Source organism: Pristiophorus japonicus, unplaced genomic scaffold (assembly GCF_044704955.1).
Source record: "Pristiophorus japonicus isolate sPriJap1 unplaced genomic scaffold, sPriJap1.hap1 HAP1_SCAFFOLD_1024, whole genome shotgun sequence".
NCBI classification, from domain to species: Eukaryota; Metazoa; Chordata; class Chondrichthyes; family Pristiophoridae; genus Pristiophorus; species Pristiophorus japonicus.
This window is the reverse complement of record NW_027250675.1, coordinates 43,606-65,390: the sequence shown is the minus strand read 5'-3', so window position 1 is coordinate 65,390 and position 21,785 is coordinate 43,606. Positions and strand designations below refer to the sequence as shown.

The 21,785-nt window shown below is 42.2% G+C and overlaps 1 protein-coding gene across 1 annotated transcript in view; it reads left to right on the top strand.

Annotated features, from left to right (window-relative positions):
• The window catches only part of LOC139241274 (calcium-binding protein 4-like), a 76,977-nt gene that overhangs the window by 12,915 nt on the left and 42,277 nt on the right, over nucleotides 1-21,785 (top strand). The window contains exons 3-4 of the mRNA XM_070869923.1: nucleotides 1,597-1,740; nucleotides 2,825-2,934. Of these exons, the coding sequence (XP_070726024.1) occupies nucleotides 1,597-1,740; nucleotides 2,825-2,934 (254 nt within the window). The remainder of the gene's footprint in view (nucleotides 1-1,596; nucleotides 1,741-2,824; nucleotides 2,935-21,785) is intronic.

Genomic DNA, 21,785 nt, shown 5'->3' with positions numbered 1-21,785 from the left:
TGAGCTGGGTGCTGGGGGTGAGATACCTACTGTACATGGTCCATGTATCTGAGCTATACAGGAGGGTGGGTATTACTACAGCCCTGTAGACCATGAGCTGGGTGCTGGGGGTGAGATACCTACTGTACATGGTCCATGTCTCTGAGCTATACAGGAGGGTGGGTATTACTACAGCCCTGTAGACCATGAGCTGGGTGCTGGGGGTGAGATACCTACTGTACATGGTCCATGTCTCTGAGCCATACAGGAGGGTGGGTATTACTACAGACCTGTAGACCATGAGCTGGGTGCTGGGGGTGAGATACCTACTGTACATGGTCCATGTATCTGAACTTTCCAGGAGGGTGGGTATTACTACAGTCCTGTAGACCATGAGCTGGGTGCTGGGGGTGAGATACCTACTGTACATGGTCCATGTATCTGAGCTATAAAGGAGGTTGGGTATTACTACAGCCCTGTAGACCATGAGCTGGGTGCTGGGGGTGAGGTACCTACTGTACACGGTCCATGTATCTGAGCTATACAGGAGGGTGGGTATTACAACAGTCCTGTAGACCATGAGCTGGGTGCTGGGAGTGAGATACCTACTGTACATGGTCCATGTATCTGAGCTATACAGGAGGGTGGGTATTACTACAGCCCTGTAGACCATGAGCTGGGTGCTGGGGGTGAGGTACCTACTGTACACGGTCCATGTATCTGAGCTATACAGGAGGGTGGGTATTACTACAGCCCTGTAGACTATGAGCTGGGTGGTGGGGGTGAGATACCTACTGTACATGGTCCATGTATCTGAGCTATACAGGAGGGTGGGTATTACTACAGCCCTGTAGACCATGAGCTGGGTGCTGGGGGTGAGATACCTACTGTACACGGTCCATGTATCTGAGCTATACAGGAGGGTGGGTATTACTACAGTCCTGTAGACCATGAGCTGGGTGCTGGGGGTGAGATACCTACTGTACGTGGTCCATGTATCTGAGCTATACAGGAGGTTGGGTATTACTACAGCCCTGTAGACCATGAGCTGGGTGCTGGGGGTGAGATACCTACTGTACGTGGTCCATGTATCTGAGCTATACAGGAGGGTGGGTATTACTACAGCCCTGTAGACCATGTGCTGGGTGCTGGGGGTGAGATACCTACTGTACATGGTCCATGTATCTGAGCTATACAGGAGGGTGGGTATTACGACAGCCCTGTAGACCATGAGCTGGGTGCTGGGGGTGAGATACCTACTGTACATGGTCCATGTATCTGAGCCATACAGGAGGGCGGGTATTACTACAGCCCAGTAGACCATGAGCTGGGTGCTGGGGGTGAGATACCTACTGTACATGGTCCATGTATCTGAGCTATACAGGAGGGCGGGTATCACTACAGCCCTGTAGACCATGAGCTGGGTGCTGGGGGTGAGATACCTACTGTACAAGGACGCTGTTTCAGGAGGGTGTCACTCGGTCAGCGACGCTGTTTATTGGGCGTCTTGCTCTGTGAAGCCTCCTTTCCCGGGGAGGGAGGGTGTGAGGAGTCGTCTAACTAAGGTTCCCCCCTGGCCCCTTCCCCCAACGATTTATTTTTTGTGTCGTGATACAGAGATCTCCGAAGCCTTTCATGAGTTCGACACAGATCAGGACGGTTACATCAGCTACAAGGACCTTGGCGAGTGTATGAGGACGATGGGATACATGCCAACTGAAATGGAGCTGTTGGAGGTGAACCAACAGATTAAAATGAGACGTATGTATACCTCCAACCTGTCCCATCAAACACTCCCAGGGCAGGTACAGCACGGGGTTAGATACAGAGTAAAGCTCTCGCTATACTGTCCCATCAAACACTCCCAGGGCAGGTACAGGGGGTTCGATACAGAATAAAGCTCCCTCTACACTGTCCCATCAAACACTCCCAGGGCAGGTACAGCACGGGGTTAGATACAGAGTAAAGCTCTCGCTATACTGTCCCATCAAACACTCTCAGGGCAGGTACAGGGGGTTAGATACAGAATAAAGCTCCCTCTACACTGTCCCATCAAACACTCCCAGGGCAGGGACAGGGGGTTAGATACAGAGTAAAGCTCCCTCTACACTGTCCCATCAAACACTCCCAGGGCAGGGACAGGGGGTTAGATACAGAGTAAAGCTCCCTCTACACTGTCCCATCAAACACTCCCAGGGCAGGTACAGCACGGGGTTAGATACAGGGTAAAGCTCCCTCTACACTGTCCCATCAAACACTCCCAGGGCAGGTACAGCGGGTTAGATACAGAGTAAAGCTCCCTCTACACTGTCCCATCATACACTCCCAGGGCAGGTACAGGGGGTTAGATACAGAGTAAAGCTCACTCGACACTGTCCCATCAAACACTCCCAGGGCAGGTACAGGGGGTTAGATACAGAGTAAAGCTCCATCTACACTGTCCCATCAAACACTCCCAGGTCAGGTACAGCACGGGGTTAGATACAGAGTAAAGCTCCCTCTACACTGTCCCATCAAACACTCCCAGGTCAGGTACACCACGGGGTTAGATACAGAGTAAAGCTCCCTCTACACTGTCCCATCAAACACTCCCAGGGCAGGTACAGGGGGTTAGATACAGAGTAAAGCTCCCTCTACACTGTCCCATCAAACACTCCCAGGGCAGGTACAGGGGGTTAGATACAGAGTAAAGCTCCCTCTACACTGTCCCATCAAACACTCCCAGGGCAGGTACAGGGGGTTAGATACAGAGTAAAGCTCCCTCTACACTGTCCCATCAAACACTCCCAGGGCAGGTCCAGGGGGTTAGATAAAGAGTTAACCTAGTTGTTGTTTGTTTTGTTAGTTGGGGGTCGTGTGGATCTCGAGGACTTTGTGGAATTAATGGCCCCCAAGTTGCTCCGGGAGACTGCTCACATGGTTGGTGTACGGGAGCTGGAATTTGCTTTCAAAGAGGTTTGTTCTCTTATCCCCTCCGACCGTTACCACAGTCAGCTGCTTAGATTAGTGCTCTAGTTAGAATAGCGACCAGATTACATCAGTGATCTGGTTACACCAGTTACCAACCGACACTAGTAATCTGGTAAATCTAGTCACCGGCCTAGATTCACTTCCCCGGTCAAAGCCGGTTGTAGTAGCTCTTCAATTAGAATGTTCAGGTCGGTTAGTCGGTTATTTATTTGGTGAGATTAGTTTTTGTTGTTTGTTTACAGTAGTTAGTTAGTTAATTTTTGGATTAAATCAGTTACCCGTTTAGTTTGATCGTTGGGTTAGATCAGTCACTGGGTTAGTTTGATTGTTGGATTAGATCAGTCACTGGGTCAGTTTGATTGTTGGATTAGATCAGTCACTGGGTTAGTTTGATTGTTGGGTTAGATCAGTCACTGGGTTAGTTTGATTGTTGGGTTAGATCAGTCACTGGTTTTGTTTGATTGTTGGATTAGATCAGTCACTGGGTTAGTTTGATTGTTGGATTAGATCAGTCACTGGGTTAGTTTGATTGTTGGATTAGATCAGTCACTGGGTTAGTTTGATTGTTGGGTTAGATCAGTCACTGGGTGAGTTTGATTGTTGGATTAGATCAGTCACTGGGTGAGTTTGATTGTTGGATTAGATCAGTCACTGGGTTAGTTTGATTGTTGGATTAGATCAGTCACTGGGTTAGTTTGATTGTGGATTAGATCAGTCACTGGGTTAGTTTGAATGTTGGATTAGATCAGTCACTGGGTTAGTTTGATTGTTGGGTTAGATCAGTCACTGGGTTAGTTTGATTGTTGGGTTAGATCAGTCACTGGTTTTGTTTGATTGTTGGGTTAGATCAGTCACAGGGTTAGTGTGATTGTTGGATTAGATCAGTCACTGGGTTAGTTTGATTGGTTAGATCAGTCACTGGGTTTGTTTGATTGTTGGGTTAGATCAGTCACAGGGTGAGTTTGATTGTTGGGTTAGATCAGTCACTGGGTTAGTTTGATTGTTGGGTTAGATCAGTCACTGGGTGAGTTTGATTGTTGTGTTAGATCAGTCACTGGGTGAGTTTGATTGTTGGATTAGATCAGTCACTGGGTTAGTTTGATTGTTGGGTTAGATCAGTCACTGGGTTAGTTTGATTGTTGGGTTAGATCAGTCACTGGGTTAGTTTGATTGTTGGATTAGATCAGTCACTGGGTTAGTTTGATTGTTGGGTTAGATCAATCACTGGGTTAGTTTGATTGTTGGGTTAGATCAGTCACTGGGTTAGTTTGATTGTTGGATTAGATCAGTCACTGGGTTAGTTTGATTGTTGGGTTAGATCAGTCACTGGGTTCGTTTGATTGTTGGGTTAGATCAGTCACTGGGTGAGTTTGATTGTTGGGTTAGATCAGTCACTGGGTTAGTTTCGTTGTTGGGTTAGATCAGTCACTGGGTTAGTTTGATTGTTGGATTAGATCAGTCACTGGGTGAGTTTGATTGGTTAGATCAGTAACTGGGTGAGTTTGATTGTTGGATTAGATCAGTCACTGGGTTAGTTTGATTGTTGGGTTAGATGAGTCACTGGGTTAGTTTGATTGTTGGGTTAGATCAGTCACTGGGTTAGTTTGATTGTTGGGTTAGATCAGTCACTGGGTGAGTTTGATTGTTGGGTTAGATCAGTCACTGGGTTAGTTTGATTGTTGGATTAGATCAGTCACTGGGTTAGTTTGATTGTTGGATTAGATCAGTCACTGGGTTAGTTTGATTGTTGGATTAGATCAATCACTGGGTCAGTTTGATTGTTGGATTAGATCAGTCACTGGGTTAGTTTGATTGTTGGATTAGATCAGTCACTGGGTGAGTTTGATTGTTGGGTGAGATCAGTCACTGGGTGAGTTTGATTGTTGGATTAGATCAGTCACTGGGTTAGTTTTGATTGTTGGGTTAGATCAGTCACTGGGTTAGTTTGATTGTTGGATTAGATCAGTCACTGGGTCAGTTTGATTGTTGGGTTAGATCAGTCACTGGGTTAGTTTGATTGTTGGATTAGATCAGTCACTGGGTCAGTTTGATTGTTGGATTAGATCAGTCACTGGGTCAGTTTGATTGTTGGATTAGATCAGTCACTGGGTTAGTTTGATTGTTGGATTAGATCAGTCACTGGGTTAGTTTGATTGTTGGATTAGATCAGTCACTGGGCCAGTTTGATTGTTGGATTAGATCAGTCACTGGGTCAGTTTGATTGTTGGGTTAGATCAGTCACTGGGTCAGTTTGATTGTTGGGTTAGATCAGTCACTGGGTTAGTTTGATTGTTGGATTAGATCAGTCACTGGGTCAGTTTGATTGTTGGATTAGATCAGTCACTGGGTTAGTTTAATTGTTGGGTTAGATCAGTCACTGGGTTCGTTTGATTGGTTAGATCAGTCACTGGGTGAGTTTGATTGTTGGGTTAGATCAGTCACTGGGTGAGTTTGATTGTTGGGTTAGATCAGTCACTGGGTTAGTTTGATTGTTGGATTAGATCAGTCACAGGGTTAGTTTGATTGTTGGATTAGATCAGTCACTGGGTTAGTTTGATTGTTGGGTTAGATCAGTCACTGGGTTAGTTTGATTGTTGGGTTAGATCAGTCACTGGGTTAGTTTGAATGTTGGGTTAGATCAGTCACTGGGTTAGTTTGATTGTTGGGTTAGATCAGTCACTGGGTTAGTTTGATTGTTGGGTTAGATCAGTCACTGGGTTAGTTTGATTGTTGGGTTAGATCAGTCACTGGTTTTGTTTGATTGTTGGGTTAGATCAGTCACTGGGTTAGTTTGATTGTTGGATTAGATCAGACACTGGGTTAGTTTGATTGTTGGGTTAGATCAGTCACTGGGTTAGTTTGATTGTTGGATTAGATCAGTCACTGGGTTAGTTTGATTGTTGGATTAGATCAGTCACTGGGTTAGTTTGATTGTTGGATTAGATCAGTCACTGGGTTAGTTTGATTGTTGGGTTAGATCAGTCACTGGGTGAGTTTGATTGTTGGGTTAGATCAGTCACTGGGTTAATTTGATTGTTGCGTTCGATCAGTCACTGGGTTAGTTTGATTGTTGGATTAGATCAGTCACTGGGTTAGTTTGATTGTTGGATTAGATCAGTCACTGGGTTAGTTTGATTGGTTAGATCAGTCACTGGGTGAGTTTGATTGGTTAGATCAGTCACTGGGTTAGTTTGATTGTTGGGTTAGATCAGTCACTGTGTTAGTTTGATTGTTGGGTTAGATCAGTCACTGGGTTAGTTTGATTGGTTAGATCAGTCACTGGGTTAGTTTGATTGTTGGGTTAGATCAGTCACTGGGTGAGTTTGATTGTTGGGTTAGATCAGTCACTGGGTTAGTTTGATTGTTGGATTAGATCAGTCACTGGGTTAGTTTGATTGTTGGGTTAGATCAGTCACTGGGTTAGTTTGATTGTTGGATTAGATCAGTCACTGGGTTAGTTTGATTGTTGGGTTAGATCAGTCACTGGGTGAGTTTGATTGTTGGGTTAGATCAGTCACTGGGTGAGTTTGATTGTTGGGTTAGATCAGTCACTGGGTTAGTTTCGTTGTTGGATTAGATCAGTCACTGGGTCAGTTTGATTGTTGGGTTAGATCAGTCACTGGGTGAGTTTGATTGTTGGATTAGATCAGTCACTGGGTTAGTTTGATTGTTGGGTTAGATCAGTCACTGGGTTAGTTTGATTGTTGGGTTAGATCAGTCACTGGGTTAGTTTGATTGTTGGATTAGATCAGTCACTGGGTTAGTTTGATTGTTGGGTTAGATCAATCACTGGGTTAGTTTGATTGTTGGGTTAGATCAGTCACTGGGTTAGTTTGATTGTTGGGTTAGATCAGTCACTGGGTTAGTTTGATTGTTGGGTTAGATCAGTCACTGGGTTAGTTTGATTGTTGGGTTAGATCAGTCACTGGGTTAGTTTCGTTGTTGGGTTAGATCAGTCACTGGGTTAGTTTCGTTGTTGGGTTAGATCAGTCACTGGGTTAGTTTGATTGTTGGATTAGATCAGTCACTGGGTTAGTTTGATTGTTGGATTAGATCAGTCACTGGGTCAGTTTGATTGTTGGGTTAGATCAGTCACTGGGTCAGTTTGATTGTTGGGTTAGATCAGTCACTGGGTTAGTTTGATTGTTGGATTAGATCAGTCACTGGGCCAGTTTGATTGTTGGATTAGATCAGTCACTGGGTTAGTTTAATTGTTGGGTTAGATCAGTCACTGGGTTCGTTTGATTGGTTAGATCAGTCACTGGGTGAGTTTGATTGTTGGGTTAGATCAGTCACTGGGTTAGTTTGATTGTTGGGTTAGATCAGTCACTGGGTTAGTTTGATTGTTGGGTTAGATCAGTCACTGGGTTAGTTTGATTGTTGGGTTAGATCAGTCACTGGGTTAGTTTGATTGTTGGATTAGATCAGTCACTGGGTTAGTTTGATTGTTGGGTTAGATCAATCACTGGGTTAGTTTGATTGTTGGGTTAGATCAGTCACTGGGTTAGTTTGATTGTTGGATTAGATCAGTCACTGGGTTAGTTTGATTGTTGGGTTAGATCAGTCACTGGGTTAGTTTGATTGTTGGGTTAGATCAGTCACTGGGTTAGTTTGATTGTTGGATTAGATCAGTCACTGGGTTAGTTTGATTGTTGGGTTAGATCAGTCACTGGGTTAGTTTGATTGTTGGATTAGATCAGTCACTGGGTTAGTTTGATTGTTGGGTTAGATCAGTCACTGGGTTCGTTTGATTGTTGGGTTAGATCAGTCACTGGGTTAGTTTGATTGTTGGATTAGATCAGTCACTGGGTGAGTTTGATTGTTGGGTTAGATCAGTCACTGGGTAAGTTTGATTGTTGGATTAGATCAGTCACTGGGTTAGTTTGATTGTTGGGTGAGATCAGTCACTGGGTTAGTTTGATTGTTGGGTTAGATCAGTCACTGGGTGAGTTTGATTGTTGGGTTAGATCAGTCACTGGGTTAGTTTGATTGTTGGATTAGATCAGTCACTGGGTGAGTTTGATTGTTGGGTTAGATCAGTCACTGGGTAAGTTTGATTGTTGGATTAGATCAGTCACTGGGTTAGTTTGATTGTTGGGTTAGATCAGTCACTGGGTTAGTTTGATTGTTGGGTTAGATCAGTCACTGGGTTAGTTTGATTGTTGGATTAGATCAGTCACTGGGTTAGTTTGATTGTTGGGTTAGATCAATCACTGGGTTAGTTTGATTGTTGGGTTAGATCAGTCACTGGGTTAGTTTGATTGTTGGATTAGATCAGTCACTGGGTTAGTTTGATTGTTGGGTTAGATCAGTCACTGGGTTAGTTTGATTGTTGGGTTAGATCAGTCACTGGGTTAGTTTGATTGTTGGATTAGATCAGTCACTGGGTTAGTTTGATTGTTGGGTTAGATCAGTCACTGGGTGAGTTTGATTGTTGGGTTAGATCAGTCACTGGGTTAGTTTCGTTGTTGGGTTAGATCAGTCACTGGGTTAGTTTCGTTGTTGGGTTAGATCAGTCACTGGGTTAGTTTGATTGTTGGATTAGATCAGTCACTGGGTGAGTTTGATTGTTGGATTAGATCAGTCACTGGGTTAGTTTGATTGTTGGGTTAGATCAGTCACTGGGTTAGTTTGATTGTTGGGTTAGATCAGTCACTGGGTTAGTTTGATTGTTGGGTTAGATCAGTCACTGGGTTAGTTTGATTGTTGGGTTAGATCAGTCACTGGGTTAGTTTGATTGTTGGGTTAGATGAGTCACTGGGTTAGTTTGATTGTTGGGTTAGATCAGTCACTGGGTTAGTTTGATTGTTGGGTTAGATCAGTCACTGGGTGAGTTTGATTGTTGGGTTAGATCAGTCACTGGGTTAGTTTGATTGTTGGATTAGATCAGTCACTGGTTTAGTTTGATTGTTGGATTAGATCAGTCACTGGGTTAGTTTGATTGTTGGATTAGATCAGTCACTGGGTTAGTCTGATTGTTGGGTTAGATCAGTCACTGGGTTAGTTTGATTGTTGGATTAGATCAGTCACTGGGTTAGTTTTATTGTTGGGTTAGATCAGTCACTGGGTGAGTTTGATTGTTGGGTTAGATCAGTCACTGGGTGAGTTTGATTGTTGGGTTAGATCAGTCACTGGATTAGTTTGATTGTTGGGTTAGATCAGTCACTGGGTGAGTGTGATTGTTGGGTTAGATCTGTCACTGGGTTAGTTTGATTGTTGGATTAGATCAGTCACTGGGTTAGTTTGATTGTTGGGTTAGATCAGTCACTGGGTTAGTTTGATTGTTGGATTAGATCAATCACTGGGTCAGTTTGATTGTTGGGTTAGATCAGTCACTGGGTTAGTTTGATTGTTGGGTTAGATCAGTCACTGGGTTAGTTTGATTGTTGGGTTAGATCAGTCACTGGGTTAGTTTGATTGTTGGGTTAGATCAGTCACTGGGTTAGTTTGATTGTTGGATTAGATCAGTCACTGGGTTAGTTTGATTGTTGGATTAGATCAGTCACTGGGTTAGTTTGATTGTTGGGTTAGATCAGTCACTGGGTTAGTTTGATTGTTGGGTTAGATCAGTCACTGGGTGAGTTTGATTGTTGGGTTAGATCAGTCACTGGGTTAGTTTGATTGTTGGGTTCGATCAATCACTGGGTTAGTTTGATTGTTGGATTAGATCAGTCACTGGGTTAGTTTGATTGTTGGATTACATCAGTCACTGGGTTAGTTTGATTGGTTAGATCAGTCACTGGGTGAGTTTGATTGGTTAGATCAGTCACTGGGTTAGTTTGATTGTTGGGTTAGATCAGTCACTGGATTAGTTTGATTGTTGGGTTAGATCAGTCACTGGGTTAGTTTGATTGGTTAGATCAGTCACTGGGTTAGTTTGATTGTTGGGTTAGATCAGTCACTGGGTGAGTTTTATTGTTGGGTTAGATCAGTCACTGTGTTAGTTTGATTGTTGGATTAGATCAGTCACTGGGTGAGTTTGATTGTTGGGTTAGATCAGTCACTGGGTTAGTTTGATTGGTTAGATCAGTCACTGGGTTAGTTTGATTGTTGGGTTAGATCAGTCACTGGGTGAGTTTGATTGTTGGGTTAGATCAGTCACTGGGTTAGTTTGATTGTTGGATTAGATCAGTCACTGGGTGAGTTTGATTGTTGGGTTAGATCAGTCACTGGGTAAGTTTGATTGTTGGATTAGATCAGTCACTGGGTTAGTTTGATTGTTGGGTTAGATCAGTCACTGGGTTAGTTTGATTGTTGGGTTAGATCAGTCACTGGGTTAGTTTGATTGTTGGATTAGATCAGTCACTGGGTTAGTTTGATTGTTGGGTTAGATCAATCACTGGGTTAGTTTGATTGTTGGATTAGATCAGTCACTGGTTTAGTTTGATTGTTGGATTAGATCAGTTACTGGGTCAGTTTGATTGTTGGATTAGATCAGTCACTGGGTCAGTTTGATTGTTGGATTAGATCAGTCACTGGGTCAGTTTGATTGTTGGATTAGATCAGTCACTGGGTCAGTTTGATTGTTGGATTAGATCAGTCACTGGGTTAGTTTGATTGTTGGATTAGATCAGTCACTGGGTTAGTTTGATTGTTGGATTAGATCAGTCACTGGGTTAGTTTGATTGTTGGATTAGATCATTCACTGGGTCAGTTTGATTGTTGGATTAGATCAGTCACTGGGTTAGTTTGATTGGTTAGATCAGTCACTGTGTGAGTTTGATTGGTTAGATCAGTCACTGGGTTAGTTTGATTGTTGGGTTAGATCAGTCACTGGGTTAGTTTGATTGTTGGGTTAGATCAGTCACTGGGTTAGTTTGATTGGTTAGATCAGTCACTGGGTTAGTTTGATTGTTGGATTAGATCAGTCACTGGGTGAGTTTGATTGTTGGGTTAGATCAGTCACTGGGTTAGTTTGATTGTTGGATTAGATCAGTCACTGGGTGAGTTTGATTGTTGTGTTAGATCAGTCACTGGGTGAGTTTGATTGTTGGATTAGATCAGTCACTGGGTTAGTTTGATTGTTGGGTTAGATCAGTCACTGGGTTAGTTTGATTGTTGGGTTAGATCAGTCACTGGGTTAGTTTGATTGTTGGATTAGATCAGTCACTGGGTTAGTTTGATTGTTGGGTTAGATCAATCACTGGGTTAGTTTGATTGTTGGGTTAGATCAGTCACTGGGTTAGTTTGATTGTTGGGTTAGATCAGTCACTGGGTTAGTTTGATTGTTGGGTTAGATCAGTCACTGGGTTAGTTTCGTTGTTGGGTTAGATCAGTCACTGGGTTAGTTTCGTTGTTGGGTTAGATCAGTCACTGGGTTAGTTTGATTGTTGGATTAGATCAGTCACTGGGTGAGTTTGATTGTTGGATTAGATCAGTCACTGGGTTAGTTTGATTGTTGGGTTAGATCAGTCACTGGGTTAGTTTGATTGTTGGGTTAGATCAGTCACTGGGTTAGTTTGATTGTTGGGTTCGATCAGTCACTGGGTTAGTTTGATTGTTGGATTAGATTAGTCACTGGGTTAGTTTGATTGTTGGATTAGATCAGTCACTGGGTTAGTTTGATTGGTTAGATCAGTCACTGGGTGACTTTGATTGTTGGATTAGATCAGTCACTGGGTTAGTTTGATTGTTGGGTTAGATGAGTCACTGGGTTAGTTTGATTGTTGGGTTAGATCAGTCACTGGGTTAGTTTGATTGTTGGGTTAGATCAGTCACTGGGTGAGTTTGATTGTTGGGTTAGATCAGTCACTGGGTTAGTTTGATTGTTGGATTAGATCAGTCACTGGGTTAGTTTGATTGTTGGGTTAGATCAGTCACTGGGTTAGTTTGATTGTTGGGTTAGATCAGTCACTGGGTGAGTTTGATTGTTGGGTTAGATCAGTCACTGGGTTAGTTTGATTGTTGGGTTCGATCAATCACTGGGTTAGTTTGATTGTTGGATTAGATCAGTCACTGGGTTAGTTTGATTGTTGGATTACATCAGTCACTGGGTTAGTTTGATTGGTTAGATCAGTCACTGGGTGAGTTTGATTGGTTAGATCAGTCACTGGGTTAGTTTGATTGTTGGGTTAGATCAGTCACTGGATTAGTTTGATTGTTGGGTTAGATCAGTCACTGGGTTAGTTTGATTGGTTAGATCAGTCACTGGGTTAGTTTGATTGTTGGGTTAGATCAGTCACTGGGTGAGTTTTATTGTTGGGTTAGATCAGTCACTGTGTTAGTTTGATTGTTGGATTAGATCAGTCACTGGGTGAGTTTGATTGTTGGGTTAGATCAGTCACTGGGTTAGTTTGATTGGTTAGATCAGTCACTGGGTTAGTTTGATTGTTGGGTTAGATCAGTCACTGGGTGAGTTTGATTGTTGGGTTAGATCAGTCACTGGGTTAGTTTGATTGTTGGATTAGATCAGTCACTGGGTGAGTTTGATTGTTGGGTTAGATCAGTCACTGGGTAAGTTTGATTGTTGGATTAGATCAGTCACTGGGTTAGTTTGATTGTTGGGTTAGATCAGTCACTGGGTTAGTTTGATTGTTGGGTTAGATCAGTCACTGGGTTAGTTTGATTGTTGGATTAGATCAGTCACTGGGTTAGTTTGATTGTTGGGTTAGATCAATCACTGGGTTAGTTTGATTGTTGGGTTAGATCAGTCACTGGGTTAGTTTGATTGTTGGATTAGATCAGTCACTGGGTTAGTTTGATTGTTGGGTTAGATCAGTCACTGGGTTAGTTTGATTGTTGGGTTAGATCAGTCACTGGGTTAGTTTGATTGTTGGATTAGATCAGTCACTGGGTTAGTTTGATTGTTGGGTTAGATCAGTCACTGGGTGAGTTTGATTGTTGGGTTAGATCAGTCACTGGGTTAGTTTCGTTGTTGGGTTAGATCAGTCACTGGGTTAGTTTCGTTGTTGGGTTAGATCCGTCACTGGGTTAGTTTGATTGTTGGATTAGATCAGTCACTGGGTGAGTTTGATTGTTGGATTAGATCAGTCACTGGGTTAGTTTGATTGTTGGGTTAGATCAGTCACTGGGTTAGTTTGATTGTTGGGTTAGATCAGTCACTGGGTTAGTTTGATTGTTGGGTTAGATCAGTCACTGGGTTAGTTTGATTGTTGGGTTAGATCAGTCACTGGGTTAGTTTGATTGTTGGGTTAGATCAGTCACTGGGTTAGTTTGATTGTTGGGTTAGATCAGTCACTGGGTGAGTTTGATTGTTGGGTTAGATCAGTCACTGGGTGAGTTTGATTGTTGGATTAGATCAGTCACTGGGTTAGTTTGATTGTTGGGTTAGATCAGTCACTGGGTTAGTTTCGTTGTTGGGTTAGATCAGTCACTGGGTTAGTTTGATTGTTGGATTAGATCAGTCACTGGGTCAGTTTGATTGTTGGATTAGATCAGTCACTGGGTCAGTTTGATTGTTGGGTTAGATCAGTCACTGGGTTAGTTTGATTGTTGGATTAGATAAGTCACTGGGTGAGTTTGATTGTTGGGTTAGATCAGTCACTGGGTTAGTTTGATTGTTGGGTTAGATCAGTCACTGGGTTAGTTTGATTGTTGGATTAGATCAGTCACTGGTTTAGTTTGATTGTTGGATTAGATCAGTTACTGGGTCAGTTTGATTGTTGGATTAGATCAGTCACTGGGTCAGTTTGATTGTTGGATTAGATCAGTCACTGGGTCAGTTTGATTGTTGGATTAGATCAGTCACTGGGTCAGTTTGATTGTTGGATTAGATCAGTCACTGGGTTAGTTTGATTGTTGGATTAGATCAGTCACTGGGTTAGTTTGATTGTTGGATTAGATCAGTCACTGGGTTAGTTTGATTGTTGGATTAGATCATTCACTGGGTCAGTTTGATTGTTGGATTAGATCAGTCACTGGGTTAGTTTGATTGGTTAGATCAGTCACTGCGTGAGTTTGATTGGTTAGATCAGTCACTGGGTTAGTTTGATTGTTGGGTTAGATCAGTCACTGGGTTAGTTTGATTGTTGGGTTAGATCAGTCACTGGGTTAGTTTGATTGGTTAGATCAGTCACTGGGTTAGTTTGATTGTTGGATTAGATCAGTCACTGGGTGAGTTTGATTGTTGGGTTAGATCAGTCACTGGGTTAGTTTGATTGTTGGATTAGATCAGTCACTGGGTGAGTTTGATTGTTGTGTTAGATCAGTCACTGGGTGAGTTTGATTGTTGGATTAGATCAGTCACTGGGTTAGTTTGATTGTTGGGTTAGATCAGTCACTGGGTTAGTTTGATTGTTGGGTTAGATCAGTCACTGGGTTAGTTTTATTGTTGGATTAGATCAGTCACTGGGTTAGTTTGATTGTTGGGTTAGATCAATCACTGGGTTAGTTTGATTGTTGGGTTAGATCAGTCACTGGGTTAGTTTGATTGTTGGGTTATATCAGTCACTGGGTTAGTTTGATTGTTGGGTTAGATCAGTCACTGGGTTAGTTTCGTTGTTGGGTTAGATCAGTCACTGGGTTAGTTTCGTTGTTGGGTTAGATCAGTCACTGGGTTAGTTTGATTGTTGGATTAGATCAGTCACTGGGTGAGTTTGATTGTTGGATTAGATCAGTCACTGGGTTAGTTTGATTGTTGGGTTAGATCAGTCACTGGGTTAGTTTGATTGTTGGGTTAGATCAGTCACTGGGTTAGTTTGATTGTTGGGTTCGATCAGTCACTGGGTTAGTTTGATTGTTGGATTAGATTAGTCACTGGGTTAGTTTGATTGTTGGATTAGATCAGTCACTGGGTTAGTTTGATTGGTTAGATCAGTCACTGGGTGACTTTGATTGTTGGATTAGATCAGTCACTGGGTTAGTTTGATTGTTGGGTTAGATGAGTCACTGGGTTAGTTTGATTGTTGGGTTAGATCAGTCACTGGGTTAGTTTGATTGTTGGGTTAGATCAGTCACTGGGTGAGTTTGATTGTTGGGTTAGATCAGTCACTGGGTTAGTTTGATTGTTGGATTAGATCAGTCACTGGTTTAGTTTGATTGTTGGATTAGATCAGTCACTGGGTTAGTTTGATTGTTGGATTAGATCAGTCACTGGGTTAGTCTGATTGTTGGGTTAGATCAGTCACTGGGTTAGTTTGATTGTTGGATTAGATCAGTCACTGGGTTAGTTTGATTGTTGGGTTAGATCAGTCACTGGGTGAGTTTGATTGTTGGGTTAGATCAGTCACTGGGTGAGTTTGATTGTTGGGTTAGATCAGTCACTGGATTAGTTTGATTGTTGGGTTAGATCAGTCACTGGGTTAGTCTGATTGTTGGGTTAGATCAGTCACTGGGTTAGTTTGATTGTTGGATTAGATCAGTCACTGGGTTAGTTTGATTGTTGGGTTAGATCAGTCACTGGGTGAGTTTGATTGTTGGGTTAGATCAGTCACTGGGTGAGTTTGATTGTTGGGTTAGATCAGTCACTGGGTTAGTTTGATTGTTGGGTTAGATCAGTCACTGGGTGAGTTTGATTGTTGGGTTAGATCAGTCACTGGGTGAGTTTGATTGTTGGGTTAGATCAGTCACTGGGTTAGTTTGATTGTTGGGTTAGATCAGTCACTGGGTGAGTGTGATTGTTGGGTTAGATCTGTCACTGGGTTAGTTTGATTGTTGGATTAGATCAGTCACTGGGTTAGTTTGATTGTTGGGTTAGATCAGTCACTGGGTTAGTTTGATTGTTGGATTAGATCAATCACTGGGTCAGTTTGATTGTTGGGTTAGATCAGTCACTGGGTTAGTTTGATTGTTGGGTTAGATCAGTCACTGGGTTAGTTTGATTGTTGGGTTAGATCAGTCACTGGGTTAGTTTGATTGTTGGGTTAGATCAGTCACTGGGTTAGTTTGATTGTTGGATTAGATCAGTCACTGGGTTAGTTTGATTGTTGGATTAGATCAGTCACTGGGTTAGTTTGATTGTTGGGTTAGATCAGTCACTGGGTTAGTTTGATTGTTGGGTTAGATCAGTCACTGGGTGAGTTTGATTGTTGGGTTAGATCAGTCACTGGGTTAGTTTGATTGTTGGGTTCGATCAATCACTGGGTTAGTTTGATTGTTGGATTAGATCAGTCACTGGGTTAGTTTGATTGTTGGATTACATCAGTCACTGGGTTAGTTTGATTGGTTAGATCAGTCACTGGGTGAGTTTGATTGGTTAGATCAGTCACTGGGTAAGTTTGATTGTTGGGTTAGATCAGTCACTGGATTAGTTTGATTGTTGGGTTAGATCAGTCACTGGGTTAGTTTGATTGGTTAGATCAGTCACTGGGTTAGTTTGATTGTTGGGTTAGATCAGTCACTGGGTGAGTTTTATTGTTGGGTTAGATCAGTCACTGGGTTAGTTTGATTGTTGGATTAGATCAGTCACTGGGTGAGTTTGATTGTTGTGTTAGATCAGTCACTGGGTGAGTTTGATTGTTGGATTAGATCAGTCACTGGGTTAGTTTGATTGTTGGGTTAGATCAGTCACTGGGTTAGTTTGATTGTTGGGTTAGATCAGTCACTGGGTTAGTTTGATTGTTGGATTAGATCAGTCACTGGGTTAGTTTGATTGTTGGGTTAGATCAATCACTGGGTTAGTTTGATTGTTGGGTTAGATCAGTCACTGGGTTAGTTTGATTGTTGGGTTAGATCAGTCACTGGGTTAGTTTGATTGTTGGGTTAGATCAGTCACTGGGTTAGTTTGATTGTTGGGTTAGATCAGTCACTGGGTTAGTTTCGTTGTTGGGTTAGATCAGTCACTGGGTTAGTTTCGTTGTTGGGTTAGATCAGTCACTGGGTTAGTTTGATTGTTGGATTAGATCAGTCACTGGGTGAGTTTGATTGTTGGATTAGATCAGTCACTGGGTTAGTTTGATTGTTGGGTTAGATCAGTCACTGGGTTAGTTTGATTGTTGGGTTCGATCAGTCACTGGGTTAGTTTGATTGTTGGATTAGATTAGTCACTGGGTTAGTTTGATTGTTGGATTAGATCAGTCACTGGGTTAGTTTGATTGGTTAGATCAGTCACTGGGTGACTTTGATTGTTGGATTAGATCAGTCACTGGGTTAGTTTGATTGTTGGGTTAGATGAGTCACTGGGTTAGATTGATTGTTGGGTTAGATCAGTCACTGGGTTAGTTTGATTGTTGGGTTAGATCAGTCACTGGGTGAGTTTGATTGTTGGGTTAGATCAGTCACTGGGTTAGTTTGATTGTTGGATTAGATCAGTCACTGGTTTAGTTTGATTGTTGGATTAGATCAGTCACTGGGTTAGTTTGATTGTTGGATTAGATCAGTCACTGGGTTAGTCTGATTGTTGGGTTAGATCAGTCACTGGGTTAGTTTGATTGTTGGATTAGATCAGTCACTGGGTTAGTTTGATTGTTGGGTTAGATCAGTCACTGGGTGAGTTTGATTGTTGGGTTAGATCAGTCACTGGGTGAGTTTGATTGTTGGGTTAGATCAGTCACTGGATTAGTTTGATTGTTGGGTTAGATCAGTCACTGGGTGAGTGTGATTGTTGGGTTAGATCTGTCACTGGGTTAGTTTGATTGTTGGATTAGATCAGTCACTGGGTTAGTTTGATTGTTGGGTTAGATCAGTCACTGGGTTAGTTTGATTGTTGGATTAGATCAATCACTGGGTCAGTTTGATTGTTGGGTTAGATCAGTCACTGGGTGAGTTTGATTGTTGGGTTAGATCAGTCACTGGGTGAGTTTGATTGTTGGATTAGATCAGTCACTGGGTTAGTTTTGATTGTTGGGTTAGATCAGTCACTGGGTTAGTTTGATTGTTGGATTAGATCAGTCACTGGGTCAGTTTGATTGTTGGGTTAGATCAGTCACTGGGTGAGTTTGATTGTTGGATTAGATCAGTCACTGGGTCAGTTTGATTGTTGGATTAGATCAGTCACTGGGTTAGTTTGATTGTTGGATTAGATCAGTCACTGGGCCAGTTTGATTGTTGGATTAGATCAGTCACTGGGTCAGTTTGATTGTTGGATTACATCAGTCACTGGGTTAGTTTGATTGTTGGATTAGATCAGTCACTGGGTTAGTTTGATTGTTGGATTAGATCAGTCACTGGGTCAGTTTGATTGTTGGGTTAGATCAGTCACTGGGTCAGTTTATTGTTGGGTTAGATCAGTCACTGGGTTAGTTTGATTGTTGGATTAGATCAGTCACTGGGTCAGTTTGATTGTTGGATTAGATCAGTCACTGGGTCAGTTTGATTGTTGGATTAGATCAGTCACTGGGTTAGTTTGATTGTTGGGTTAGATCAGTCACTGGGTTCGTTTGATTGGTTAGATCAGTCACTGGGTGAGTTTGATTGTTGGGTTAGATCAGTCACTGGGTTAGTTTGATTGTTGGGTTAGATCAGTCACTGGGTTAGTTTGATTGTTGGGTTAGATCAGTCACTGGGTTAGTTTGATTGTTGGATTAGATCAGTCACTGGGTTAGTTTGATTGTTGGGTTAGATCAGTCACTGGGTTAGTTTGATTGTTGGGTTAGATCATTCATTGGGTTAGTTTGATTGTTGGGTTAGATCAGTCACTGGGTTAGTTTGATTGTTGGGTTAGATCAGTCACTGGGTTAGTTTGAATGTTGGGTTAGATCAGTCACTGGGTTAGTTTGATTGTTGGGTTAGATCAGTCACTGGGTTAGTTTGATTGTTGGGTTAGATCAGTCACTGGGTTAGTTTGATTGTTGGGTTAGATCAGTCACTGGTTTTGTTTGATTGTTGGGTTAGATCAGTCACTGGGTTAGTTTGATTGTTGGATTAGATCAGTCACTGGGTTAGTTTGATTGTTGGATTAGATCAGTCACTGGGTTAGTTTGATTGTTGGGTTAGATCAGTCACTGGGTTAGTTTGATTGTTGGATTAGATCAGTCACTGGGTTAGTTTGATTGTTGGGTTAGATCAGTCACTGGGTTAGTTTGATTGTTGGATTAGATCAGTCACTGGGTTAGTTTGATTGTTGGGTTAGATCAGTCACTGGGTGAGTTTGATTGTTGGGTTTGATCAGTCACTGGGTTAGTTTGTTTGTTGCGTTCGATCAGTCACTGGGTTAGTTTGATTGTTGGATTAGATCAGTCACTGGGTGAGTTTGATTGGTTAGATCAGTCACTGGGTTAGTTTGATTGTTGGGTTAGATCAGTCACTGGGTTAGTTTGATTGTTGGGTTAGATCAGTCACTGGGTTAGTTTGATTGGTTAGATCAGTCACTGGGTTAGTTTGATTGTTGGGTTAGATCAGTCACTGGGTGAGTTTGATTGTTGGATTAGATCAGTCACTGGGTTAGTTTGATTGTTGGATTAGATCAGTCACTGTGTGAGTTTGATTGTTGGGTTAGATCAGTCACTGGGTAAGTTTGATTGTTGGATTAGATCAGTCACTGGGTTAGTTTGATTGTTGGGTTAGATCAGTCACTGGGTTAGTTTGATTGGTTAGATCAGTCACTGGGTTAGTTTGATTGTTGGGTTAGATCAGTCACTGGGTGAGTTTGATTGTTGGATTAGATCAGTCACTGGGTTAGTTTGATTGTTGGATTAGATCAGTCACTGGGTGAGTTTGATTGTTGGGTTAGATCAGTCACTGGGTAAGTTTGATTGTTGGATTAGATCAGTCACTGGGTTAGTTTGATTGTTGGGTTAGATCAGTCACTGGGTTAGTTTGATTGTTGGGTTAGATCAGTCACTGGGTTAGTTTGATTGTTGGATTAGATCAGTCACTGGGTTAGTTTGATTGTTGGGTTAGATCAGTCACTGGGTGAGTTTGATTGTTGGGTTTGATCAGTCACTGGGTTAGTTTGTTTGTTGCGTTCGATCAGTCACTGGGTTAGTTTGATTGTTGGATTAGATCAGTCACTGGGTGAGTTTGATTGGTTAGATCAGTCACTGGGTTAGTTTGATTGTTGGGTTAGATCAGTCACTGGGTTAGTTTGATTGTTGGGTTAGATCAGTCACTGGGTTAGTTTGATTGGTTAGATCAGTCACTGGGTTAGTTTGATTGTTGGGTTAGATCAGTCACTGGGTGAGTTTGATTGTTGGATTAGATCAGTCACTGGGTTAGTTTGATTGTTGGATTAGATCAGTCACTGGGTGAGTTTGATTGTTGGGTTAGATCAGTCACTGGGTAAGTTTGATTGTTGGATTAGATCAGTCACTGGGTTAGTTTGATTGTTGGGTTAGATCAGTCACTGGGTTAGTTTGATTGGTTAGATCAGTCACTGGGTTAGTTTGATTGTTGGGTTAGATCAGTCACTGGGTGAGTTTGATTGTTGGATTAGATCAGTCACTGGGTTAGTTTGATTGTTGGATTAGATCAGTCACTGGGTGAGTTTGATTGTTGGGTTAGATCAGTCACTGGGTAAGTTTGATTGTTGGATTAGATCAGTCACTGGGTTAGTTTGATTGTTGGGTTAGATCAGTCACTGGGTTAGTTTGATTGTTGGGTTAGATCAGTCACTGGGTTAGTTTGATTGTTGGGTTAGATCAGTCACTGGGTTAATTTGATTGTTGGGTTAGATCAATCACTGGGTTAGTTTGATTGTTGGGTTAGATCAGTCACTGGGTTAGTTTGATTGTTGGATTAGATCAGTCACTGGGTTAGTTTGATTGTTGGGTTAGATCAGTCACTGGGTTAGTTTGATTGTTGGGTTAGATCAGTCACTGGGTTAGTTTGATTGTTGGATTAGATCAGTCACTGGGTTAGTTTGATTGTTGGGTTAGATCAGTCACTGGGTTAGTTTCGTTGTTGGGTTAGATCAGTCACTGGGTTAGTTTCGTTGTTGGGTTAGATCAGTCACTGGGTGAGTTTGATTGTTGGATTAGATCAGTCACTGGGTTAGTTTGATTGTTGGGTTAGATCAGTCACTGGGTTAGTTTGATTGTTGGGTTAGATCAGTCACTGGGTTAGTTTGATTGTTGGGTTAGATCAGTCACTGGTTTTGTTTGATTGTTGGGTTAGATCAGTCACTGGGTTAGTTTGATTGTTGGATTAGATCAGTCACTGGGTCAGTTTGATTGTTGGATTAGATCAGTCACTGGGTTAGTTTGATTGTTGGATTAGATCAGTCACTGGGTTAGTTTGATTGTTGGATTAGATCAGTCACTGGGTCAGTTTGATTGTTGGGTTAGATCAGTCACTGGGTCAGTTTGATTGTTGGGTTAGATCAGTCACTGGGTTAGTTTGATTGTTGGATTAGATCAGTCACTGGGTCAGTTTGATTGTTGGATTAGATCAGTCACTGGGTCAGTTTGATTGTTGGATTAGATCAGTCACTGGGTTAGTTTGATTGTTGGGTTAGATCAGTCACTGGGTTCGTTTGATTGGTTAGATCAGTCACTGGGTGAGTTTGAGTGTTGGGTTAGATCAGTCACTGGGTTAGTTTGATTGTTGGGTTAGATCAGTCACTGGGTTAGTTTGATTGTTGGGTTAGATCAGTCACTGGGTTAGTTTGATTGTTGGATTAGATCAGTCACTGGGTTAGTTTGATTGTTGGGTTAGATCAGTCACTGGGTTAGTTTGATTGTTGGGTTAGATCATTCATTGGGTTAGTTTGATTGTTGGGTTAGATCAGTCACTGGGTTAGTTTGATTGTTGGGTTAGATCAGTCACTGGGTTAGTTTGAATGTTGGGTTAGATCAGTCACTGGGTTAGTTTGATTGTTGGGTTAGATCAGTCACTGGGTTAGTTTGATTGTTGGGTTAGATCAGTCACTGGGTTAGTTTGATTGTTGGGTTAGATCAGTCACTGGTTTTGTTTGATTGTTGGGTTAGATCAGTCACTGGGTTAGTTTGATTGTTGGATTAGATCAGTCACTGGGTTAGTTTGATTGTTGGATTAGATCAGTC